The sequence below is a fragment of the Bubalus kerabau genome, chromosome 11 (assembly GCF_029407905.1).
Source record: "Bubalus kerabau isolate K-KA32 ecotype Philippines breed swamp buffalo chromosome 11, PCC_UOA_SB_1v2, whole genome shotgun sequence".
Taxonomy (NCBI): domain Eukaryota; kingdom Metazoa; phylum Chordata; class Mammalia; order Artiodactyla; family Bovidae; genus Bubalus; species Bubalus kerabau.
In genome coordinates, this window is record NC_073634.1 from 18,052,965 (window position 1) to 18,080,449 (window position 27,485).

The 27,485-nt window shown below is 35.5% G+C and overlaps 1 protein-coding gene across 8 annotated transcripts in view; it reads left to right on the forward strand.

The window, feature by feature from the left end:
* Positions 1-27,485, forward strand: part of BIRC6 (baculoviral IAP repeat containing 6) — a 212,807-nt gene that overhangs the window by 42,470 nt on the left and 142,852 nt on the right. For 5 of the 8 annotated variants that reach the window (XR_008700176.1, XM_055539753.1, XM_055539755.1 and 2 more), the window contains exons 5-14: positions 457-568; positions 2,444-2,526; positions 4,111-4,333; positions 4,415-4,575; positions 9,500-9,558; positions 14,109-15,503; positions 20,348-20,497; positions 23,427-23,652; positions 25,807-25,967; positions 26,972-27,103. Coding sequence is in view for 7 of the 8 variants with exons in the window: in XM_055539753.1 (XP_055395728.1) it covers positions 457-568; positions 2,444-2,526; positions 4,111-4,333; positions 4,415-4,575; positions 9,500-9,558; positions 14,109-15,503; positions 20,348-20,497; positions 23,427-23,652; positions 25,807-25,967; positions 26,972-27,103 (2,702 nt within the window). In the remaining variant the exon portion in view is untranslated. The remainder of the gene's footprint in view (positions 1-456; positions 569-2,443; positions 2,527-4,110; positions 4,334-4,414; positions 4,576-9,499; positions 9,559-14,108; positions 15,504-20,347; positions 20,498-23,426; positions 23,653-25,806; positions 25,968-26,971; positions 27,104-27,485) is intronic. The other 3 variants (XM_055539756.1, XM_055539757.1, XM_055539760.1) reach the window with 2 other exon arrangements.

A 27,485-nucleotide genomic window follows, 5' to 3' on the forward strand; every position in this document is an offset into this window, starting at 1 on the left:
CCTGGAAAAACCCATGGGCAGAGGACCCTGGTAGGCTGCAGTCCAGGGGGTCGCGAAGAGTCGGACACAACTGAGCAACTTCACTTTCACTTTTCACTTTCACGCACTGGAGAAGGAAATGGCAACCCACTCCAGTGTTCTTGCCTGGAGAATCCCAGGGACGGGGGAGCCTGTTGGGCTGCCGTCTATGGGGTCGCACAGAGTCAGACACGACTGAAGCAACTTAGCAGCAGCAGCAGCAGCAGCAGCAGCCATCTTATCATGTTTCTTTTTCCCTATTCTGTTCGTGGGAAATTCCTAAAACTTATTTCAAATTTATAAAACAAATTTGAACTTTGTCATTAAACATTCTCAGTTTTTGTTGATAATCCGGTAAGCTTTTTTTTCAGTGGTGAGTAACAGTGTCACTGTAATTTGATGCCTAACTTTGTTTACATAAAGTATGTTTACTTTTAGATCATTGATGTATAGTGAAGCTAACAGACGGGAGACGTTTACCTCATGGCCTCATGTAGGGTACAGATGGGCACAGCCAGATCCCATGGCTCAAGCTGGATTTTATCATCAGGTAAATAAGGCTGTCGAAAAATCTTTTTCAATGTGAATTTGTAGCCTTTAGTAAGACCGTCAACGTTTAATACTTTTTCAGACGTATGTATTATTTTATGTACACGGCTCCGTGCTTGTCTGTCTGTAATGTGAGTTTTGTTCTTACACCTTTCTTTGATCATAATACTAGCTGGCTATTTCCTATATCACATACTGTGTATGAAAGGTGAAAAGGTTAAAAAAAGAATAATAACTGAGTTAATGCCTTATAACTATTTTCTTACAGATTACATATTAATATAATATTTAATCTGTTTTTATATATAATCATCAGCAGACAGGCAGTATTCTCCAGATTTGTGTCTCGAGAGGTGTTCTCTCTAGGTGTGTGTTTTTCAGTTTTGACTTACGCATTCGTGACAGAGGAGTATATATGTTAAGATAGTGCGATAATAGCAGTACATGGGAGTTACTCTTGACATTTTAATTGTATTGGAATACGGATTACCCATGTGTCAGACAGCTTTGGAAGCAGCCTTGCAGGTAGTGCAGTGTACCTTGAATACGTATGTATGAAAGAAATGTAGAAAGAGAAATAATTCGGGGAAAGAGTCATAATTTTATGTAGGAAAAGAAGGTGTACAGTGTAAGGATGAGTGTGAGAAAAAGACATGAGAATGGGACGTTATAGAAAACTTCACGGAGCCAGTCAAGTAAAAGAGCAAGTTAAGAAAAATGAGTTTAGATTGGCATAATAAACCATTTAAAGGAAGCGTCAACTGAGTAGTGTTTACTGGCTCACCAGTGTTTTTCCATTGCTAAAGAAGCTAAGAAATTAATAATTACATGTCAGTTTACATAAGACATGCTTATTTAATTTTGGAACTAAATTAAACTTTGGATACATGAAGTTATTGTCATAAAGAATATTAAGAATAATTATTCCTTCATTATCTTAAAGGGTTCTTGGAGTACCTTAAACTCAGAAAACCAAGATATTTGAAGATTTGATTCAAAGTCCGTCAGATTTCCAGTTAAAGATAGATGTGTTTGGAGACTGGCTAGTATTAGAATTATTGAAATTATTTCACTAAATTAAGGATTGAATAAGGACTATTTTTCCTAATAATTTATCTTCTTCCTTATTTTTTGGTATTGTTCCATATAACAGCCTCTGTTAAGTGACACCTTGATATTTTTTCCATTTAGCTGTTTTTCATTGTATTCCATTTTTTTCAAAGAGAGCAAATCATAGGTTTTCTAGAATCTTCTACCTGTATTCGGGGCTGATAAGTCTCAGTCTTCTAAAAAATATATTTACACTTTAAGATATAGTAAGCATGAAGTAGAGTAAGTACTCAAAAATATTAATTTTAGTTTTCAAAGGTATATTTTAGTTCAGGTTTTGATTTTATATGTGTGTGTGTGTGTGTGTGTGATTTTGTCCTGTCTTACTTAAAGAATGTTACATGAATTATGTTCACTTTATTTTTTATTAAACATAAAAATTATGTTTACCCTTGCTTATGTAGTAGCATAGAATTCAGTTTTTCAGAATAAATCTGTTAGACTATTTCCTCTTGTACACTTAACTATGTTTAAAATACTTTAGCAATACAATTACAAGATGCTGGACCAGAGATTGAGGCTGTGTGTCCGCATATTTGATTCAGTGGTCGTTTGCTGATGAAACACAATTTTTCAAACAAAGCAGCAAATATATAAACATTTGGGGATTAAAAATATATTGTTGAAGCCTAATATTAGTAGTATAGGCTAATTTTCTTTTCCTCAATATGGAATTTTACCTAAAATTATGAACTTATTTAGAAGACTTTTTATTAAGCTGTTTTAATATTGATGGGCCTTTTCTGTTTTCCTTACACATTTGCAGCCTGCCTCATCTGGAGATGACAGAGCCATGTGTTTCACTTGCAGTGTATGTCTCGTTTGCTGGGAACCTACTGATGAACCTTGGTGAGTCTTGATTTTTCTGAGCTTAATAGGCTAAGTGCTTCTATATTTTATGTTTCTGATCTGTATATTAATACTCTTGCCATTTGTCATCTCTATTTTTGCCTCTGTTCTAAGAGAATGAGGTAATGCTGTCTGTGCTCTGTCATATCACTTGGCATACAGGATCTCTAAGGTCTTTGATTTCCCAAGGTCTGTACATATTAGAAGTGCCAAAGAATGGAAGTATACTCTGACTGAAAACTAGAAGGCTATGACAAAATAAATTTTAAAAGCATGATTAAATTTAGCAGTTCAGCCTGTTCTTTTGTGGGGAGCTCATCAATAGGGAGTCCATGGAAGGAGTGCCTTATGGTATACATTTCTAATTTTAAAGTAATTCTAGGGAGTCTGTTCTGGTGTATAAAATTTGAGAACTTGGTTAAACATTAGAGATCATGTATTGGAACCTCACTTTTACGTAACTACCCTGAGGCCCTACTAATAGAAATAGTAATAATAGCAAACATTTGTATAATGCGTTTTATCAGGTACCATCTTATGCACAACACGAATGGTCACTGTAGTGAAAAACTGGGAAATCTTACACGCCTTTTGGGAGGGGACTAGAGAAATAAAATATATTCATATAATTGACTGATCCAACAGTTAAAGGGATAAACAGTTCTCTATTAATCATCATCAGTGCATTATTATGTCAAGAAAGCTGTTGTAGAATGAACTGTATAATAAGCTGTTTATTTAAAGAAAACTCTGTTTATTTTGTATGTATATATATGGGTATAAGTTTATAAAAATATTTTAGGAGTATAATAGTGGCTATCTGGAGGTGGGATCGGAGATTACTGGGGTTGGGTATTAGGCTTGATGTGTGTCTTTTGCTATATTTTAGATAGTCAAATGTCACTTATTAAAATAAAATTTTAATTAAAAAGTTAAAACTCAGGTGAAATTAGAAAGAGGAAAAATAAGGTTTAGTTGTGACGGGATCCATTTCAAATGTCATGTGCCTGGAGATGCCATGTAAAAGCATTTATGTTAGACACCTTGCTGTACTACAAATTGTCCAGGATTTATATATGGATGTAGATAAGTTGTAGGTGCAGTGTTGTTAAAGTGAGTGGTTAATATGTTAGTGATCTTAGTAAAATGGAAAGTTTTGGTATTTGAGTCTTTAATTAAAGAATGTTGTTGTTGTTCAGTTGCTGTCATGTCTGTCTGACTCTTTGTGACCCCGTGAACTTTAGTACACTAAGCTTCTGTGTCCTCCACTATTTCCCTGAGGTTGCTCAAATTCATGTTAAGTCGGTGATGCTATCTAACCGTCTTATCATCTGCTACCCTCTTTTGCCTTCAGTCTTTCCCAGCATCAAGGTCTTTTCCAATGAGTGGTTGGCTCTTTGTATCAAGTGGGGCCGGAGTATTGGAGCTTAAGCTTCATCAACAGTCCTTTCAGTGAATATGCAGGGTTAAATTATTTGTTTTTGTTTTCTTTTTAAGAAAAAATATCATAGAGTTCTCTTTTAGCGTTACAGACTTAACAGCTTAGTTGCTTAGTAAACTTTCCCTTTTTTAATTTGTGTGAAGGTCTGAACACGAGAGACATTCCCCAAACTGCCCGTTTGTGAAAGGTGAGCATACACAGAATGTACCGTTGTCGGTCACTCTTGCAACAAGTCCTGCACAGTTTCCTTGCACGGATGGAACTGACCGAATATCTTGCTTTGGGTCCGGGAGCTGCCCTCATTTTTTAGCTGCTGCAACAAAACGAGGAAAGATCTGTATATGGGATGTTTCCAAACTTATGAAGGTATGTTTTAATTTTGAAGGAACAAATCAGTAACTGAAAAAAAATCAGTTGTAAATTTAGGCTTTTCATTTATTTGTTTAGGTGCACTTAAAGTTTGAAATTAATGCGTATGATCCAGCAATTGTACAACAGCTTATTCTGTCGGGAGAACCAAGCTCGGCAGTTGAATCCAGGAGACCAACTTTGGCATGGCTGGAAGACTCCTCTAGTTGCTCAGATATACCAAAGTTGGAAGGAGATAGGTGTGTAAATTTGTTTTAATAATATTTATGGAAATTAAGTGTTTTCTCTTCCTAAAGTGTATATTCTCTTAATTCTAATAAAAGAGACAGAAGGCATTTGATCAAGAGATTAGAGAGTCACTGTTTGGTTAGAAATCCAAAAGAAACAGTATAATTCCTGAAATAAATTTTCATTCACCAACACCATAGTCTGTAAAACATATTTTATTTTCTGTCTCAATCCATACCAATGGAATAATCACTCCATTGAAATATAAATTCTAAATAATGAAATCCTTGGATTAGACTTGTAACTTCACCTTCTACTAATTCTTTTCATAGAGCCGTTGAATCATTTGGTTCATTTCTCCTTTTTTCATTAGCACCTAAAATATAGAAATGGTAATCAATAGTGAAATAACCTGTGGTTAGGCTAGATAATCTAATTTTTATTTAAATGTATTAGTAGTCAGCAGTGAGTTGAGGTACAATAATCATTGTACAATAATCATTGCCAGTGAAAGATTCCGGTAGACTTGTGCTGGATTCTCTTCCATTCAGCCTTTCTAGAGCTTCCTGATTTCTGTGGCTGTATTTGATCTGTGCAGGGGAGAGAGAATCAGAGTGTAATCCCACGTCACCTAGTTGTCTCCCAAGAGGCGCTGCACTTGTAACTCTGAACTGGGTTGGATTATAGAGCAACATTTGTGATGGTCCCATGGAGGCAGAATGAAAGGTTCCATAAGCCACTCAGCTGGTCTTCAGCAATAGCAGCTACCACTTTGTAAGACTCTGAAGGCAGTAATGTGAAATGGAGCCTGTGTAACTGTGATCAGATGTCTTGTTTGGAGATCTATCATTTCACTTGCAGGGCTTCTTGTGTTACTGATGTGTGATTGGTGTTATACCACAGTGATTTAATCATTTTACCTCACTGTTTGTTTGGTAGTGAAACTTCACTAATGGAGATTTTTTTCATTATTTAATGGAAAATTCACTGCATATTAAATGTCTAGTCCCTGTTGCTAATAGTATGTGGAAATTATGGGTCTGTAAATGAATGTGGTCTGAGCTCTGGAACAGGCTGAATTAAAGCATCATGGTGTTCTCAGTTATTTCAAGTCCCTGTGAGAGCTTAATGAGAAAGCACTTGGCCCATTGTTGTCTTGAGTTTGACCATATTTGCCAATAGAACTGAAAATGAATCCTGCTTGATCTCTGATTTTCTTAGAAATTAGTGGAAAAGTAGTCATAGAAGATAATGAACTTGGTATGTCCTGAACACACTGACTTAATTAGAACTTTTGACTCCAGAGTTTTGTAATTTGAGGATTAAAATTTGAATCAAGATGTACTTTTAAGATTATACAGATACACACACAAACCTTGGTAAAGTGTTTCACGTTTTAGGTAAACATATACCCAGTATTTCTGGTGGACAGGAGCTAGTGTGTTGGGACTGAGATATAAATCCCTCTGCCTGCCTTTCTTTTTGGGTAGAAGGTTACAAAGATTACTCTGGTGGTTGGAGGAAGCTGAAGAGGTGGAGCTTCAAGACCTTTATCCCTGCTTTCTCTCCTCCAGGGTTAGCAGGATTCCTGTTGGATTGGTATTGGATATAATGAATCAAACCACTTCTGCCTCTGAGGCACAAGATATAGTATATATATAATAGCATATTTTATTTTAAAATATACTGTGTTTCATTAGCTTGAGAAATAGTACATTAACTGAATTAAGTTAAAGCTTAATCAAGAAGTTTAAAGTATTACAGTATAGCTTGCTTATAAATTGTTTTTTGTCTGTTTCTACTTAGTAGGTAACATCTGTCTTTGTTCTGAATTTATTTAAGGAATATTTCGGATGTGTTTAATTTAATTAATATATTTTTAATTTATTTGGTTGCATCGAGTCATTGTTGTGGTGTGCAGCCTGTCTAGTTGTGGGTGCATGGGCTTAATTGCCCAGTTCCCTGACAAGGGATTGAAGTGGAGAACCCTGCATTGGAAGGCGGATTCCTAACCACTGAATCACCAGAGAAGTCCCAAGGACACATTTAATTTTAACGAATTAACATTTTGTCTAGATGCCTCATTTGTATGTTATGTTTTTCAAATTGGCAAAAATTTACTGAGTTAACTCTAAAGTTGCTTATATTGTTGTATATCTTAGTTATATACCAAAACTAAGATAAATCTGTACTGTTAGCACATATAATCTTAACTAAGCATTTTAAACTTATTCATATATTTTTTTGCATGTTTATTACTTTGCAAAAGGTTTTATTTCATGTAAAAGACTTTAGTAAATTTAGTGTCTATTATGTAAGTATAGTTGACTCTTGAACAGCATGAGTTCAGTGTTGAACTGTGTGAGTCCAGTTATTTTTTAAAGTGAATACTACACAAACTATGGTTAGTTGTATCTGTAGATGCAGAACCATGGATGCAAAACGCCAACTATTGTAAGTTATACACAGAATTTCCACTGCAGGGAGGGCTGGTACATCTAACCTGTGTGTTGTTTAATGGTCAGCTATAAATGCATGCTTATTGTAGAAATGTTGGAGAATACATGGAAGTAAATTGAATGTAGTCTCCATTTTCATACCATCAAGTCATGTTAACCTTTAGCTGTGTAGTTTTTTTTTAATCCATGTGATTAAAAGAAATTTATTGATGCATCATTACCTATCATAAGATTCACCCTTTTAAGTGTACAGTTTAGTTGTTTTACTCATGAGTTTATCACATGGCAGTATGAGTGTTTTTCTGTAAAATATATTTTTCAAAATACTATTTTGAAAACTTTCACAATAAAGCCTTTTTTTTTTTTGGTGGTTTAATTAAGGCAATTATCTGGCAACCCTTTGTAACATTCTTAGTAACTTCAGAACACCTAAATTCTGTCTTTAAAATATACTGCTACTAGATTATCTTTTATCTAAGTGTAGATGGGTAATAATTTGACTATTTTTCTTGATGCAGAAATTCTCAAAATCTACTGTGTTTTCTTGGTTTGGACTTCTTTATTTTGGATAAATTCCCAGTCATTAATATTTCCTCTTAAGATTTATTTTTCCAAGCATCTTTATTATTTTTCTGAGACTAGCCATTTAGTATTTGAATAGCTTAAGGCTAACATAGGAGCTTATCTTTTTCACATCCTTTTTAAAAATTTTTAAGTTATAGCATGAAATTGGTTATGCTACTTACTACCAGTTGAAAAAAACACAGAAATTCTGTCAAAAATATCTAAGCAACTATCTCTCCACCCCAGTTTCAGATGTTACTTTAAGCATTTGTAAGGGAGATTGCCAGGTTATATTTTATATAAAATAGCATTATAAATGCCTAGTTCTTTCAGAGGAGAAGGCGATGGCACCCCACTCTAGTACTCTTGCCTGGAAAACCCCATGGACGGAGGAGCCTGGTGGGCTGCATGCAGTCTGTGGGGTCACTAAGAGTCAGACATGACTGAGCGACTTCACTTTCACTTTTCCCTTTCATGCATTGGAGAAGGAAATGGCAACCCACTCCAGTGTTCTTGCCTGAGAATCGCAGGGACGGGGAAGCCTGGTGGGCTGCCGTCTATGGGGTTGCATAGAGTCAGACACGACTGAAGTGACTTAGCAGCAGCAGCAGCAGCAGCAGCAGTTCTTTCAGATGGATGTGCAGCCTGTTGTTTCAAAAAGGGAGAATTACTTTTCCTTCCTGTGAACTGCATCTTTTAATTTTTGTAGTTTATCAAAATTTTAGAACTACTATAAACGTGCTGATTGTTCATTCAGACACAGCCTAATGTTGTGCTGGAGTGCTCTGTAATTATATCTTTTTTTCTTATCTGCTAACAGTGGAGACTGAGAATAAAATTGGGTGCAAAGAGAGAGGCTAGCAATTTCTTGGCTACTTGAATGAAAGCAAAAGAGCAGCTATTGTCTTATTGTCTTGACTCTTAAGTTGTAGTAGTTTTCTTGTGTGTCAAGGATTTCTTAACAGCCCCTCCCAAACAAGCAAAAAATAAATAAAACCAAGAGCAAAACATAAATGGGGAATGTGTGTTTCTGTGAAAACACTTCTATACACACATATTTACCCAGCTGTTCTAATTGGTTTTAAGGTATAACTTTCCTGAATTCAGGAGTAGAATGCTAAGTCACTTCAGTCATGTCTGACTCTGTGACCCTCTGGACTGTAGCGCATAAGGCTCCTCTATCCATGGGATTCTCCAGGCAAGAATAATGGAGTGGTTTGCCATGCCCAACTCCAGGGGGTCTTCCTGACTCAGGGATCAAACCTGTGTCACTTCTGTTTTCCGCATTGGCAGGCAGGTTCTTTACCATTAGCACCACCTGGGAAAGTGAAAGTAAAGTTGCTCAGTCGTGTCTGACTCTTTCTGACCCCATGGACTATAGCCTACCAGGCTCCTCAGTCCATGGAATTTTCCAGGCAAGAGTCCTGGAGTGGGATGCCATTGCCTTCTCCAGGGGATCTTCCCGACCCAAGGATTGAACCTGGGTCTCCCGAATTGCGGGTAGACACTTTACCATCTGAGCTACCAGGGAAGCCCGTACCTAGTAATAGAGTGGTTATTAAAATTTTACAACTGGAAGCTTGTGTTTGATTTTATTAGCTATTGTTTTGTTTTGTTTTGTTTCATTTTATTTACCCAAACTATCCCTGTCTACACCTATTCAGTTGTCAAAATCCTACAGATTCGACTATAAATTTTTAGAGATTACACACTTTTTTCAGGCAAGCATTTATTTAATGATTTCAGATGATTCACTGTTAGTGTAATCAGGGTTTCAGGCAACTTACATATTACATAAGCTAGTTGTGTGATGCTTACGTTTTAGACACGAAATAATGGTTGTAACATTATACTTTGCTTTCTCATGTGTACTTTATTTTGAAATGGAAATTTTTAATTTGTCTTTTTAAAGTGATGATTTACTGGAGGATTCAGACAGTGAAGAGCATTCCAGATCAGATTCTGTGACAGGTATGTAAAAAATGTTAGATAATCTATTTTTATATCCTTGCATTTATATAGTTTCTGCTGCTGCTGCTAAGTCACTTCAGTCGTGTCCGACTGTGCAACCCCATAGACGGCAGCCCACCAGGCTTCCCCGTCCCTGGGATTCTCCAGGCAAGAACACTGGAGTGGGTTGCCATTTCCTTCTCCAATGCATGAAAGGGAAAAGTGAAAGTGAAGTCTCTCAGTTGTGTCCGACCCTCAGCGACCCCATGGACTGCAGCCTACCAGGCTCCTCCATCCATGGCATTTTCCAGGCAAGAGTACTGGAGTGGGGTGCCATTGCCTTCTCCGATATAGTTTCTATCTAGTTTCTAGGTAGAGCTAAATACCAAATAATTCTATATTTTGAGTACAAAGTCTAAATTTCCATTAATATACAAAGAAAACTCAATTATGTATCAGATTTTGAATTAGTAATGTATATGTAGTTTCATATTAAAAATTTAAATAGTACTTATTTGCGCTAAAGGAATTAAAAATGAATCTTACAAAATCTCTGTCATGTAAGTCAGTGACATTAAACTCTTCCCAATATGTTCAGTTTATTTGTATACTGTATTGTGTTGTTAAATAAATGTAATGTTTAAATCCATAATTAATAATTATTAATTAGTGATTTCTTATTCCTAAAAGAAAACTCTATGAAATATTAGGGCAAAGGGGTATAAAAGGCTTCATATTTTAATGTAGTTATAGGCAAGGCATCTCAAAATAGTTTTATTGTATCAGAATTCAAATCCTAACTCTGTCATTTATTATAGTCCGATTGCATTTTCTAGTGTATAAAATAGTGATATTTAAATCTCTTATTTATAATTTGGTAACTAAGATTAAAATTCGTGAAGCAGAGTACTTGGGCAGTAGCCACTATTTTAAAGAAGTGACCATTATTAAATTCTAGCTGTATTCTAATGTCAGTATCATGAAATAACAACATACATAACTTATGAAATCTCTTTAGAGGAAACTTGGTTTTAGATAGTTCGGTTGTTAAAAGTTATATGTCAAAAGTTAGTATAGTGTAGCAGATGCTCTTAATTCTAATTTGTTGTAAATTTTTTTTTTAAAGCCACCAAACAAAATACTGCACTGATTTTTAGATTCACCTTCATTTATCTTTTAAGGTAGTTCTTAGAATGAAAAAATTAAGAAAAGTAGGAAACTGCCCTGAATAATAACACAAATGTGTAATTAGGTCTGGGAAGAATAATTGATTGCATTTAAAAATGTAGTCTGATGAAGTATGCTCTTTTTCCAGTTTGTTACCCCTTGGCCCAAGAAAGGGCTACTGTTGCAGTTTTAAACATCTGACAAGAATACACTGGTCATTCCTTATCTGGAGATCTGGTTAGAGCTTGAACTCTTATGAAATGTCTTTGGTCTTGTCAAGTCACTTAAACTCTCTGGGTTTCGTTTTTTCCTATGTAAAGTGAAATGTTTAAATGTTCTTTTTTCTGCCCTTAAATTTTTTTATTCTAACTTTAATCTTTCCTTTGTATGCTGTTGCTTAACTCTTTCCTCTTGGTCTAAGGATCTCAGTAGGTATTTTTGAAATTGTAATTGTTACATCTTGATCTGTTTCCTTATCCCTTTTTTACCTTTATATTTTTCATCAATGCCTGTTTGATCTTTCACACTTCCTTTAGATTCTGTCGTCCTCTTCACTTCCTGGTACCTAGAATATTACTGTATGTTTTTGTTGACTCTTTTCTATGATACCTCATTTAAGGTTGGGAGTGGTGTCCTTATATAGTATTGAAACTAGGTAGCTGTGGTATGAGAAAAAAAAAATCCTTCCAGTGTAGAATTTTTACTTGCTTTGAGGATTTGTAAGTGGTTCATTCATTTATAGTAAAATATGTATAACCTTTTAAACTAATTTTATATTGAGAGACTATTGGTGAATTTATGAAGGCTTGTGATATTAATGGGAAATGTATTGTCTTCTTGAAGTATGCAAAATTAAGTAATAGATGCTGTTTCACAACTTACATTTCCTAGCTCTAAGCTCATCCCATCAATTTGAATGATATGATCTGAAGAATTATAGGTTGTATTTCTTAATTTCAAAAGTGTAAATGGAAACTTAAGAGACTTTTATCTGTTTTTTAGTTGAAAGTTAAGGATTTTTGAAAGTATCTAGATGATACAGGAAAGACAAGTTTGGTCTTTGGTCCACGTATCAGAATTAAGGAGTGCACCTTCTTTTGTAGAGTGGGAAGTGTTTGGCAAGAGATTGAAGAACAATTCAAATTGAAATTTGGTGGTTCAGGAATATGCGTAATTTAAACCCCTGGAAGTTGGCTGGTAGAACTGTGGGACTGACAGCAGCTCAGTAAGCAGGGTAGAGAAGGGTTTCCCAGCATGATTATCTGAAGAACATTATGCTGCAGGATATTTGTAGGTGTGTTTTATAAAAATTTATTTTGTGGTCCAGTTGGTTTGAGAACTTCTGAGGCAAGTAAAGATCACAGTTTTCCTTAACTGCAGTATTGACAGTTGTCACTGTGCTTTGCCAATCTTATAAGGGGAATGTAGAGTCCTAGACATTGATTAAATAGTTGAGAAGCAGCAGAGTAGTAATGTTACCTGTTACATTTTCTTTTTTAATGGATATTCTCATCTCACATGACCTTTGCTTTGAATATTGCCTTAACTGTGGTTAATATATGTAACTAATGGTTAATTTATTTTCTTTTAAAATGTGCACAGACTAAAATAGCTTTTTCTTGGCAATTTCCTATCATAACTTATCAAGTAAGTTACAGTTTAGTTACAGTGTATTATTACATGTTATAAAAATCTCACTGTCAGCTTTCAACCTCATGTCTAAATGAGTGAATTCATAGAGTAAATATATGTAATTATTGCATGGCAGTATAAAGACTGCATACAAATATATTCAAATGAGTGGTTAAATAAACAACTTACTAGTACAATTAAATTGTGAAGCTTGTAACTAAGTTTTTTCTGCTTAGTGAGACATGGATATTGTTTTAGATGACAATAGTGACATTATATGAAATAAGAAGATTATGCTCAGAAAATAAAGAAGTCCTGATAAAGCTGTTAGCATTTTGAAGATACTGTTTATGAAATGGTTAACAAAATGGTATAAACAGAGCTTTCAGTATAACTCAGATGTTTGGTGTTCCATAAATCTCTCTTGTTCATTCCTTTACTTGGGTAACTTTCAAACTTCTGTGCACTCACTTTGAGTTATACTTATTTCCTTCCTTTTCTGAGTTCTTCTTAATCTAAAATTGTAAAGCCAATTCCAATTTTTTTTTTTCATTTCCACAAGTTACGTAGACTGATTTTTTATATTATTGTTTGTAATAGATTGTTGCCTGATAGTTTGTGCTGTTGAGAAAAATAAAGGATGAGTTGAAACTTTGCATTTAGTATCACGAGATTATCCCTGGTTAAGAGGTTGACTGACCTCTACGTCAGGGTTTTGTGTAGAGAGAGATGGTATTTTTGGAGAATTGAGACTGAGGAATGACCTTTATTCTGTTTGAAGGGGATAGTTTGAAGTACACGATAAACAAAAAGTCAATAGGAATAATGTAATGTAGTTGACTTGAAATGAACTAAATATTAGCAGATAGTACAGAAGACATTTAAATTGTTTATTTCTTTAGGCTCTCCTGGGTCTTTTTTGCTGCATGGCTCTTCTCTGGTTGTGCTAGGCTTCTCATTGCGGTGGCTTCTCTTGCTGCGGGGCATGGTCTCTAGGGTATGGGGGCTTTGGTAGCTGTGGAGTGTGGGTGCACCAGTTGTTGTCCCGGGCTCTAGAGTGCAAGCTCAGTAGTTGTGGTGCACGGGCTTAGTTGTTCCACTGCATGTGGAGTCTTCCTACACCAGTTATCTAATCTGTGTCTCCTGCATTGGCAGGCAGATTCTTTACCACTGAGCCACCAGAGAAGCCCTAGAAGATGTTTATATTTCACTTAAAATGAAAAATTTGGGAAACTTTTTGTGGTTACTATTTTTCTGAGCTGAGGTTCGAGTTAAATTGCATACTGTTACATACTAAGACGGTCAGCTGATAATTAGCATGTGGAGTGGGAAAGAGGTGATGAACTGAGACTATAGTAATGTTTCATGGCTATTCTGCAAAGTGCATAAAGAACAGATGCATAGTATTGAGTGTAATTTTGGTGTAGAATTGAAGGGCAGAAGTCTGTTACTATGATATTAATAGTCTCTTCATACTTAACCCGTTTATTCTCTCTTGCTCTTTTTTTTAAAAAAGGATTTTGTTCACAGATTGCCAGGAGAGTGTATTGTGAATTGAAAATGATTTTTGAGACTCTTTAATATCTATGGTTTTTCTGAGTAGGTTCATCTCAGCTTGGATTAAATTTCCTGTAAAAGGACTAAATTCTTCCATTAATGTGTTTAAAATGCATCAACTGGATGATTAAAAGAGAACTAATGAAAATGTTATACTACAGATTTTGATTTACATTCACAAAGTCATTTGTAATGAATATTGTTCCTTTTCAAAGGGCATACATCACAGAAGGAAGCCATGGAAGTGAGCCTTGATATAACAGCACTCAGCATCCTCCAGCAGCCAGAAAAGCTTCAGTGGGAGATTGTTGCAAATGTGCTTGAAGATACTGTCAAGGATCTTGAAGAACTTGGGGCAAATCCTTGCTTAACCAGCTCTAAGAGTGAAAAGACAAAGGAGAAGCACCAGGAACAACACAACATTCCCTTTCCATGTTTATTAGCTGGAGGTTTATTAACCTATAAATCTCCTGCTACCTCACCCATTAGTAGTAATTCTCACAGGTCACTGGATGGTTTAAGCAGAACTCAGGGTGAAAGTATATCAGAACAAGGGTCAACTGACAATGAATCCTGCACTAACTCAGAATTAAATTCTCCTCTGGTAAGGAGGACTTTACCCATTTTGCTTCTTTATAGCATCAAGGAATCTGATGAGAAAGCAGGAAAAATCTTTTCACAGATGAACAATATAATGAGTAAAAGTTTGCATGATGATGGTTTTACGGTTCCACAGATCATTGAGATGGAGCTGGATAGCCAGGAGCAGTTGTTGTTGCAGGACCCTCCTGTGACTTACATTCAGCAGTTTGCAGATGCAGCAGCCAACCTTACCTCTCCAGATTCTGAGAAGTGGAACTCTGTGTTTCCCAAGCCTGGGACTTTGGTTCAGTGCTTGAGGCTGCCAAAGTTTGCAGAGGAGGAGAATCTTTGTATAGACTCAATAACTCCTTGTGCTGATGGAATTCATTTATTGATAGGACTGCGGACATGCCCTGTTGAATCCTTGAGTGCAATAAATCAAGTAGAGGCCTTGAATAACTTAAATAAATTAAACTCTGCACTATGTAATAGACGGAAAGGTGAGCTGGAATCAAATCTTGCTGCAGTGAATGGTGCAAATATTAGTATAATTCAACATGAATCACCAGCAGATGTACAGACTCCTTTGATAATTCAACCTGAGCAGAGGAACATTAGTGGTGGATATTTAATACTTTATAAAATGAATTATGCCACTCGGATAGTGACATTAGAAGAGGAGCCAATAAAAATCCAGCATATCAAAGATCCCCAGGACACAATTACCTCGCTCATTTTGCTTCCACCAGATATATTGGATAACCGAGAAGATGACTGTGAGGAACCTCCTGAGGAGATGCAGTTAACTGCGAAGAACGGGGTTGAGAGAGGAAAAAAGTCTGACATTTCTACTCTTGGACACCTGGTCATAACCACTCAGGGAGGATATGTAAAAATATTAGATCTTTCAAACTTTGAAATTTTGGCCAAAGTGGAACCTCCGAAAAAGGAGGGCACTGAGGAACAGGACGCATTCGTTTCTGTCATCTACTGCTCGGGCACAGACAGGCTGTGTGCGTGCACCAAAGGTAAGCTGTGGGCTTGTTTGGTTCTGCATCAGTCTTATGAAATCAATGTACAGGGCATTCATTTATGTGTGTACTGAGCGTGACTTTTAGATCCATATAGATGGAGAGAAATTTATGTTTATAATGAAGTGGTAAATCTTTGTACTGTTTTACCTGTTCTTAAAACACTTTCCTACTGCCCTAGGTAAGGATTCTAATTGTAAATAAGTTAGTAAGTCTCTCAGAAAGTATCTTCACTGCTTTAACCTCAAGAAAATAACCTGCTGTAATTTTTGTGAATCCCAACTGCATCTGCTCAGATTTGTAGCCTTGGACAAATTACTTTATTTTTTAAATTTTTTTTTATTTTTAAACTTTACATAATTGTATTAGTTTTGCCAAATATCAAAATGAATCCGCCACAGGTATACATGTGTTCCCCATCCTGAACCCTCCTCTCTCCTCCCTCCCCATTCCATCCCTCTGGGTCGTCCCAGTGCACCAGCCCCAAGCATCCAGTATCGTGCATCGAACCTGGACTGGCAACTCGTTTCATACATGATATTTTATATGTTTCAATGCCATTCTCCCAAATCTTCCCACCCTCTCCCTCTCTCACAGAGTCCATAAGACAGCAAAAGAGACACTGACGTATAGACAAATTACTTTAAACTCAGTAAACCTTTGTTGATTTATAAACTAGGAAAGACAGTCTATTTCCAGGCTTGACAGAATTAAATGAAATAATGTCTGTAAAGTTTCTGGCACAAATATTAATACATGTTGTTATTTTCTTCTGAAATAAAAGTGGTAAATAATGATTAATTCTGCCAAATAAATGTTCCTTGTCATATTTAATCCTAACTTTTTGCAGACAGTGAGTCAGTTTTGCAATATTTGAGGCATCTTGTAGAGTAACAGGTAGTGTTACTAAGGAATTACTGACCGTATCAGGCAAAGTGAATAGTCCTATTGATTGTTTAGTAGGAATTTAGGACCAGGAGATACTTGAAGCCTCAGTGACTATAACCAGTGCTTGGCAGAAAAATTGGGAATGGGAAGAGTTATGTATCTCATTTGTGATTCCGGTAGGAATTAATCTGATCTGGTAGGAATTAATCTGAATTTTTCCTCTCTTTAAAAAGATTTCAAGAGTTTGGCTAAGAAGGATAATGGTGGATGCGGTGATGTGGATTGCTTTCTTTGAAACACATTTAGTGAAATAACATGGTGGAAAAAGCCAAATAACATCAACATCTAACTAGATTATTTTTTAAAAAGCAATAGTCTAAAATAGCTTTAGAATAATGAAACTTTCAGAAAAATCATTAAAATACTATGTGGTATCAAGGATAATTTGAGCTTCATTGATGTATATGCCAGTTCATTTCTGTGAGAGTTTTAGCTTTGTTACTTTTAGTCATCACACTAACTTTATGAGGTATGTGCTAGTTTTGTCTTCATTTTAGTTATCTCTAAGAAAAAAAACAAAACGTCGAGGGAGAGAGAGGTTAAGTAATTTAACTTGCCTAAGTCACAGAGCTAATAAATGACAGAGTTAGTGTTCAGACCTGGGCAGTCTGTCCAGGTGTGCTTAAACTACATTAAATTGCCAGAATATAATAAAAGTAGGAGAGCCTGCTTTTATTGAACTTTTATACTTGGAACTTTTTGGTATATTTTAATCTGAAAGATTAAAAAAAATGAAAACAGTTTAACTCGCTGTAGGCCATTCGAAATGGAAGTGGTTTTGGAATCTGAGTGACCTGTTTCCAGGGCACGTAGTCATAAGATACTAGTAGTTTTCACAAGTGCAATCAGAGTTTAATGATTTGAATTTTTGATGAGCTATGGTTTTGGCGATTCAGAGGAGAAATAACATTTAAGTTATAAAATAGATCAGTGTTTTCATAGAGTTTAGACAATGACAATTTCTAGGAAGTGATCACGATTGTGATGGAATTAAGATGAATTGAAGGACAAGAGAAAACATGAGAAGTTAATTGCTTTAAAAATTATTCCCCAGTTGCTTAAGGATTAATTGATCAAGATGCATTTGAAAAGATGAGACTAGTAGCAATAAAGAGAACAAAAAAGTTGTTTTAAAATGTTCGAATAACAATCCATAAAGTAGAGTTTTAAAAGCACTGTAAACTGTAAATCAAATGGATTTGACACTATCTCGTAAGTATATTCAAATCACGTAAGTTTTCTCATGGAGAAGCATTGAGTCTGTTGATTAAAACCTACAATTAATGCTATAAATTAACCTTTTTTGCACAGCATGTGGGATGTGGGATCTTAGTTCCCCAGTCAGGGGTTGAACCCATGCTCCCTGCAGTGGAAGTACAGAGTCTTAACCCCTGGACCCCAGGGAAGGCCTCCATTCGTTCTTTCTAGTTCAGTAGTTGCGCTGATGGTACTACTGACCTCTAGAGCTTCCTACCAATTACTTCTTATTCTGTCCTTTGGTGTGATGTCATTGGTGCTTGTGTTGATTCTGTTTTTTAATACCTTTTCTTGAAATTGTCTTCTTATTGGATTATCACAGTCTACTTCAGAGTAATGCTGGCTTAAATCTAGTAAAATATAGAAACTTCGCTCTGATTTTTCTCTCTCCCAGCTTTGTGCTACTGTTGTTTTATATATTACATTTAGATGAGTTATAAATCCAACCAAAAATGTTATTTTATATAGTCTTTATCTTTTAAAAAAGTTAAATGAGAAAAAAATATGTTCACCTTCTATCTGGCATTTTGTTTTTTTCTTGTGATTTTGTGTTGCCTTCATCTCATCTGGAAAGACTTTCGTTAGTACTTATGGTAAGGCTGGTCTGCTAGCAGAAAACTCAGTCTTTGTTTTTTTTGAAAATGTCTCTATTTCACATTCATGTTTGAAGAATGATGCTGTATGTAAAATTATTGATTGTTCTTGCACATATCATTCTTTTGTTACTTCTTTTTGATCTATTATTATTATTATTATCTTTTTTTTTTCTGAGCATGCAATTAGAAAGTTTATATAATTCTCCTTTCGAAGAGTTGGGTTGCTTTTCTGGGTGCCTGATGTCCTCTGCCGGCGTTCAGAAGTTGTTTTGTGGAATTTACTCGACGTTTAAATGCTCTTTTGATGAATTTGTGGGGGAAAAAGGGTTCTCCCCGTCCTACTCCTCCACCATCTTGGCTCCTCTCCTATTATTATTTTTTGATGAGGATTTACTTTTAATTTTCATATGTAACTAGCAACTATTGATCTGTTTTATTTCACTGATTCCTTCTACTGTCATCTCAAATCTGCATTGAGTCTCTAGCAAACTTTTCATTTTACTTTTCAATTCTAAGAATTGCCTTTTGTTCTTTTAAAATAATTTCTGTTCATTTGTTGAGATGATTTGTTGATTCATTTTTACCATTCATTTTTTGAATTCTCTATATCTGATGTCCTTTTATTATTTAAAATATTTACAACAGCTTCTTTGGAGTATTTGTCTGCTAAATCTAAATCTGGGTGCTCAGAGATATTTCTCATTGCTTTTGTTTTTCTTGAATATTGGTCACTCTTTACATGTTTCATAATTTTCAGTTTAATACTGGACATTTTAAATAACGTAGAAGAACTGCTGCATTCTGATTTTTAACCCCCGTTTGGAAATTGTTGTTATGTTATTGTTTGGTAACTCACCTGGACTAAATCTGTGAAGTCTGTTTCTTTTGCAGCCACTGATGTCTCTTTCATTGTTTTCTCCTCTGGATTTTATTTTTAAGACTTGTTTCTTATTTGTTACCTGCCTGTCCACATAGTTTAGTGTTCAGCTAAAGATTTTGATAATTGGTTGTGACCAGGTACCTTTATTGGCAAGGTTGTGTTCAAGTGTGCCTTGGCTTTTGTTTTCTTTATTTTTATTTTCTCTTGTGCCCTTTCACGTCTTTTTCTGCATAAGTGTTGGGGCTTAGTAGACAGGGAATGTGTTGCTGACTTGGGCCCCATCTGGTCTTTGCTGCACCTATGTACAACCTCTGATCAGTGTGGAATATTTGAGATGTTTACCAAGCCTGCTATGTTTCTCTCACTTTTTGTAACTCTGTTAAATCCCTGGTTAGTTCTGGTGTTTTGCTTGCCCCACGCAGAATGCTGGCTTCAGACAGCAAAGTTGATGGGTTTCTTTTCACCGCTGAGTCACCTTAGGCAGATAAGCTTTCCAAATCATTGAGTCCCTGTGACAGTAGTAGCAAAGATGGTTTTCACCGTTTGATTCACTCTGTTTAAATGACAGTTTTGTTCAATTTTATAACTGCCTTTAAGATAAGATTTATCTTGTTTTGTCATGCTGGAAGTAAATCTCCAATTATTTTATTTACTTATTTTTATTTCTTAAATATTTTGCTAAGCTCATGTTCCATTTTTTTTCTGTGGTAGAAATATGAAAAATAGAAATTTGATTTGGTTTCATTTTATTGTGAATGCTTCAAAAAATTAGGAAGAATTGTTGTTCAGTTTTGCTACTGCTGTGATTAATAGAGTGAGCTGTGGATTCTGGTATAGCTAGTGCATCAGTTTTCTCATCTGTAAAGTGGCCACAATAATACTCCCTACTTAAGGTTATTTGTGAAGACTAAATGAATAAAGCATTTAAAATAATGTCTTACACATGTAAGTACTAGATAAATAACTATTTTCACATATGAAATTGTAATTCCTTGACAATTTGATTCCTAAGTTATTGGAGATGTATCACTTTAGTAGCTCTCTTTTTCTGCCTTTTAAGTGGTGTTAGAATAAATTAAGTTTCTTAACTAAGTAGCAAGCACTTGTCTGTTTACCTGTTTTTCATATACCTGTGTTGATGGAATTTTACTATACTGTAGGTGGTGATCTTCATTTTCTCCAAATTGGAGGAACCTGTGATGATATTGATGAAGCTGACATACTAGTGGATGGATCTCTTTCTAAAGGAATAGAACCGTCTTCAGAAGGTTCCAAACCTTTATCAAATCCTTCAAGTCCTGGCATTTCAGGTATGATATTAACTTTTAAAAATGATTTATAAAAGCAAATTCTTTCGATGTTCAAAGTTTTCTGTATCACTCTTTTATAATCTAAAACATTATTTCATTTTTTGTAGTCAGTTCTTGGTTACTTTGAGAGTTCATTTCCTTGTTGATATTCTTTTATCAGACTTGTTCTTGTATATTACTTAGCACTCTGTTTTCAGTAGTTGGAAAATGTTATAAACATTAAAATAAGAAATGGTTCTCAACCTGTGGTAAGTTGGCCAGTTTTGGTAAAGTCACCTAAGAGGTAACAACATGATTTTGGTTGTTTAAGAGGCTTTTAGTCTAGTTAGGATGGAACAGAACAATATGAAAGAGTGAAGAATTCACTAAGTAAGTGTAAAGTGACTGGAATGGCTAATATTAATTACTCCTGAAATAAAATGCTGAAAAAAAAATTCTTTCCTTGGGGTGATATTTTCAGACCCTCATCACCCCATTGTGGACTTTTAGATAGGTTTGGTTTTGTTTGTTTGCCTTTTCTCCCATCCACCTTCTATACTGCCCCCTGAACTTGTTTTTCAAAAGATGTTATGTTAGCATTGTTATTCCTGCTTAAAAATCTTTACTTGCTCTGTGGACTAAAAACTCTGGTCTTCTGTTCAACCTCCAGTTATTGGAAACTCCATGATTTCTAAAGTGTATTCAGTTTCATGCTCTTCATTTGTTACCAAGCTGTCTTTCCCTGCCCTTGCCCTATACCACGGTCCTTTTGTACTTGGAAGTGCTGATATGTTTTATCCTTGGCACTTACCACACTTTATTCCCCAACCTAACTATTAAAAGAAACCTAGCATTTAAAAGAAATTTAATGAATCTTTAATGAAAAATGTGTTTAAACTCAAATGTACTCCAAACAGAAATAACACATAAAATTTTTATTTCTTCTTTGTGAATTTGTACTTTTAGGTATTTGATCATTCTTCTTTGCACTAAAGGCAAACTTTGAGTGATTACTCGTATAATAAATCTTAATTTTAGTGATGACTTGTGTATATGTGGCAGTCTTCACTACCTTATTTAAGGATTTCTCATTCTCAGCACAATTGACATTTCGGACTAGATAATTCTCTGTGGTGGGAGGCCTGTCTTGTGCTGTATTAGCCGTATTTGTAGCTTCTACCTACTCGATTCCAGTAGTAGACACAATTGCCTCCATCCATATGGCCCTTGGGAGGCAAGATTATCCTCGGTTGAGATAAAGTGACTCATGTCTCTTGCTATGTATAATTGGACTTGCTTGTCTTGATTAACTATACATGTTGGTTTAAAAAGCTAACTAACTGAATGTTTTCATATTTTATGGGATATTGGTATAATAATTTTCATATAAAGTCTATAACGTACTCTTTAGTAAAGATGAATTAGGTTATAAACAAGTAGATGATGTAAAGGAGCATTGATATGCTGTTAAATGTTTGCAAACAATATTAATAATTTCAATCACATTTTAAAAAGCTCTAAGCTTTGAGGGCTTCTCAAAAAGCCCTTTGTTTTTGAACTGTGGTGTTGGAGAAGACTCTTGAGAGTCCCTTGGACTTCAAGGAGATCCAACCAGTCCATCCAAAAGGAAATCAATCCTGAATATTCATTGGAAGGACTGATGTTGAAGCTGAAACTCCAATACTTTGGCCACCTGATGCGAAGAGCTGACTCATTGGAAAAGACACTGATGCTGGGAAAGATTGAGGGCAGGAGAAGGGAATGACAAAGGATGAGGTGGTTGGATGGCATCACCAACTCAATGGACATGAGTTTGAGTAAACTCTGGGAGTTGGTGATGGACAGGGAGGCCTGGTGAGCTGCAGTCTGTGGGGTTGCAAAGAGTCGGACATGACTGAGCGACTGAACTGAACTGAGCTGAACTGAAGCTTTGAGGAAAAACACAGTTTGAAGTAGACTTATAGTAATTTTATAGAACTAAATGTAAATTTTCTTTGTGAAACTATTCTAAATTTATCAGATTTCATATTTTAGTCTTTAAAAATTTTTTTGTTGTTGTTAATTGAAACAAGTTTTTCAGCTTTGTTGTATGAAGGCAATGGCAACCCATTCCAGTACTCTTGCCTGGAAAATCCTATGGATGGAGGAGCCTGGTAGGCTGCAGTCCATGGGGTCGCTGATTTGGACACGACTGAGCAACTTCACTTTCACTTTTCACTTTCATGCACTGGAGAAGGAGATGGCAACCCACTCCAGTGTTCTTGCCTGGAGAATCCCAGGGACGGGGGAGCCTGGTGGGCTGCCGACTATGGGGTCACACAGAGTCGGACACGACTGAAGTGACTCAGCAGTAGCAGCAGCAGCCTTTTCAAAGATGTGAATACATATATTTGTAAAAGCAAACTTATCTCTCTGAATCAGGTTGTTACTCTTAAAATACTGGTGTGTATACATGGTATTCTTAAGTACCCTAGAAGTGGAAAAAATACTGCTTTGAGTTTTTGGTTTATGTTTTTTTGCCATCAGTATAGTTCTTATTTTTTTTAAATTATTTTTTAACAGAGTAAAATGGTGCAGGTATTGTGTACTTGCAGATGTTTAACCTTTTATTTTGTAAATAACAGTGTAAAAGATAATTATTTATGTCAGTCAGGGCTTACATTTCAGCATCATTCCTTTTGTTGTCCTTGTTAATCTGGAGCTCATTAAATCTCAGTCAGGGCTCTTCTGAGGTTGATTTTGGATTTCTCCAATAATAAGTTCCCTTTCTATAATTTGAAATATCTGAGGTGGATTTTTCTTATGCCTGTATGGACTCAGTGCTAGTTATTTTAGCCTACATTATTAACTTAGGCTATTTCACAAATGTTGTAATTGACTAGACAAAAACATGGATTAAAATTTCTTTCTTTTAAAACCAATTTCAAACTCTGCATTCACTGTTATTAAGGAGTTGATTTATTGGTGGACCAGCCATTCACCGTTGACATCTTGACATCTCTAGTGGAGCTAACCCGCTTTGAAACTTTGACTCCACGGTTTTCAGCTACTGTTCCGCCATGCTGGGTGGAGGTTCAACAAGAACAGCAGCAAAGGAGGCATCCTCAACATTTGCATCAGCAGCATCATGGGGATGCTGCTCAGCATACTAGAACTTGGAAACTACAGACTGACAGGTAAAACATTCTTCGGAGGTATTTAATATCAGTTTAATTTTATAACTTAAGTTCATCTTATAGTGACAACATAGAAGTATTATTATGTTACTCTTTCTGTTAACTTTTACATATTAACAGTTTTGTTTGTTTCATTTGTCACCTTGGTTTTAGAAATTCCTATATTCTTTTTTTAAAAAAATATTTATTTTTGGCTGTGCTGGGTCTTCGTTGCTGCGTGGACTTTCTAGTTACGGCTAGGGGCTACTCTGTAGTTGTGGTGTGTGGGCTTCTTGTTGCGATAGCTTTTCTTGTTGTGGTTCATGGACTTGAGGGTGTGTAGGTGTCTGTAGTTGTGGTACATGATCTCAGTAGTTGTGATGCCCAAACTTTAGGTTACAGATTCAATAGTTTTGACGCATGGACTTAGTTGCTCCATGGCATGGTGGGATCTTCCTTGATTAGGGATTGAACCAGTGCCTCCTGCTTTACCACTGAACCATCGAGGAAGCCTGGAAATTCCTGTATGCTTGTTCTTAGTTGTAGGATAAAATGCTGAGAGTAATCCATCCTTCCAGTTAGTTTGTTAAATAGATCTGTAGATTGTATGACTAAATATTTAAATGTTTGTTTTGTACAGGTACTTCTTTTTTTGTTGTTGTTAATATGGGTTCCCTTTAAAAAAGAAAATTTTTGTTGTTGTTGAAGTGTAGTTGGTTTACAATGTTGTGTTAAGTTTCAGCGGTACAGCAGAGTGAATCAGTTCTACATATACCCACTCTTTTTTTTAAAGATTCTTTTCCTATATAGGACATTACAGAGTATTGCGTAGAGTTCCTGTGCTATATGGTTACATAGTAGTGTGTACATGTTAATCCCAGTCTCCCAGTTGTGCAGGTACTTTGGAAGTTACTAGTAAAATGGCTCTTAGGAAATTTACATTCTAGTGGTGATAGGCAGTTAAGACAGATATCTACTATGTCATATGGTCATAAAAGCTTTGAAACACTTTAAAACAGAATGGCAATAGAGTTGTTGGGTGTGCATCTCTGTGAGAGAAAATGGGTGTGATATTTTTGTATAAGGGGTCTCAGAAAGGCTTCCATGAGGACATTAATTTGGAGACAATAGAAAGTACAGAGATCCTGAGGCGTATATGTTATGAATTTTAGGAGGAGCATGGAGGCTACTGGTTAAGTGCAGTGAACATGGAGGAGAGTGATAGGAAGTGAGATCAAAGGAAATAGTTGGTAGCTAGATTATGAATGTCTTTATAGGCCACAGTGAGACTTTTACATTGAGTGAGATGGGAAGGTGTTAGATAGTTTTGAATATAGGAGTGATGTGATATAATTTATGTATTAGAAGGATGTACTAAGACTACTGTGTTGATAGTATATGAGTGGTTGTGGTGTGTGTATTAGAGGGAAGAGGCAGGAGCAAGAATTCTAACTTGAATGCTGTTGTGGTAATTCAGATAATCATGGTGGTGGTGATGGTGAATTGGACCATGATGATAATTGACAGAGGCATTGAGAATCGTGGTCAAATACAGCTTGGAGGTAGAAGGAATCGTAAATGCTGATGTACAGAGTGTCTGGTGTGAGTGAGAATTGTTAGGGATGTCTAATGTTTTGGACTGAGCTCATTAAAAAATGGAATTTCTTTTTACAGCTTTTAGAGTTGGTTATCAAGTAGTTTGGGGTTATTTATGTTAAGTTTGAGATACCTAGTAGGCATTTGGATTTGAATCTGAAATCTGGTGGAGGAATTTTACTTTTCAGCACATATACAGAATTTAAAATCAGAGGATGGACATGTATAAGAAATACAAAATGTTCTTATTTTAAAATATAAATTCCTGTGACCCCACTCTGAGAATCAGGGTGGGCCCATAAGTCTGCACATAATTCTGATGCACAGTAGTTCACACTTAGAGGAACAAGGGCTTTTTGGAGTGTACAGTGCCCAAGGCAGGTATGGATTCCTGAGGTATGATTCTTCATTGCCCTAAGTTTAACCTTTCTCAGTAGAACTGCTTGTCTTCTCCCCTAATCCCACTGAGAAGCATTTGGTTTTGTTGGCGACTGCACATCAGAGAAAGGTAATATAAGTGATAAGATGGTTACAGCTAAAGAAAGATTTCACTCTATTATTTTCTCCCTTATTTGACAGCAACAGCTGGGATGAACATGTATTTGAATTGGTTCTGCCTAAAGCTTGTATGGTTGGACATGTGGACTTCAAATTTGTTTTGAACTCAAATATCACCAATATTCCACAGATACAAGTGACACTGCTGAAAAATAAAGCTCCAGGCTTAGGGAAAGTCAATGGTAAGATGGATCAAAATTTGAAGATTTTTGGTTTCTTAAAGAAACTAATTTTCAACTTGGCTGTCTAGTTTTGACATCCCTTCTTGCTCCCACACCCCTGTGCTCTTTTCCTTCTTTTTTTTTGTGGTTCTATTTAGAGAAGTTTATACAGAGAACATTGAAGAACTTTTCAATAACTCTTTGTTGTTCAGAATTGCATAAACTTGAGTAATTTAATTATGGTTTTAGGCAGTTAGTTCCTTTGTGAGTTAGTTTCACTTTTAGCATTACTGGACTTAACGGATTTATCTTTGTGAGAAGGAGACTTGTTTGTAAAAAGAACTTTTGTATGGAATGCATATATTCTTTTAAGGTTATTAGTAAAACTCAGAATGTAATGCCAGAAATATATTCATCTTTATTTATCTTTCTTACTAGCTCAGAATTTGATATATTGAGTTATTAAAATAGATTATACATACTTGACATATTTGGAACTAGACGTTATTTCTCAGTGTTTTGATCTTAATAGGTTAATTTAAAAGACTAGAGAGAATTTCAGAGTAAAAGGCTACTTCACACCAGGGGTAAAAACATTGAAACCTGAATAATTTCCTATTTTATAAATATGTATGTATGTGTTTGTGTATATATATGTGTTTGTGTGTATATACATGTGTGTTTGTTTGTATGTGTGTGTGTATAATTTTGAATCATGACAGATACAGATTTAATTGGTGTAGGACTTAGGTAGTGGTATTTTTAAAACTCTGCAGGCAGTGTATTGTGTAGCCTAGGGTAAGAATTCTTGGTTTAGTGGCTAGCAGATTATTTCTTCAGGTGAATATTTTGCCACCTTTAAAAGAGAAGAGAGTATAAAGCACTTGAATCTAATTTTCTTCCCCCGCTAACAACCATTTTAAAAATCACTGTAGTTCCCAATTTAATGGAGAATTTTAGAATTTTAGGCACATAGATCATTGATATTAAGCAACATTAAGTTTACTAATATTTTTATCCTCTAGAAACAGCAGTAGATAGGCAGATCACCTTTCCTTTGTCTCCAGCTCTTAACATTGAAGTGGAACAAAATGGGAAACCGTCCCTGGTTGATTTGAATGAAGAAATGCAGCACATGGATGTAGAGGAATCACAGTGTGAGTTAAATTACAGAGCTGTTGTCCATGACAGTAAAAGGAGTAGTGATCCAAATGCATCCTACTGGGCAAAGATTTCTTTATGGCTTGCAAAAACATGGTTTTAAGAACACAATTAAAAATAACCTATAATTCTGCTTTGGCAATATGCTTTAATTTTCAGCTCATCTTAGTGAACACAGCTGTGCTAATACTTGCATTCTTGTTTTTTTAATACCTTGAGATTTGAAATCATGTCCTGGTTTTATAATTTTTTTTTTTTTTTGAAAATCAAGGTGAATGTAGATAATATGGGAATGAAAAACAGCATAATCTATCAGATAATGATTATAGTTCCTTAGCATGATAGCAAATTTTATTTCAACACATTCTAAGTATGGAA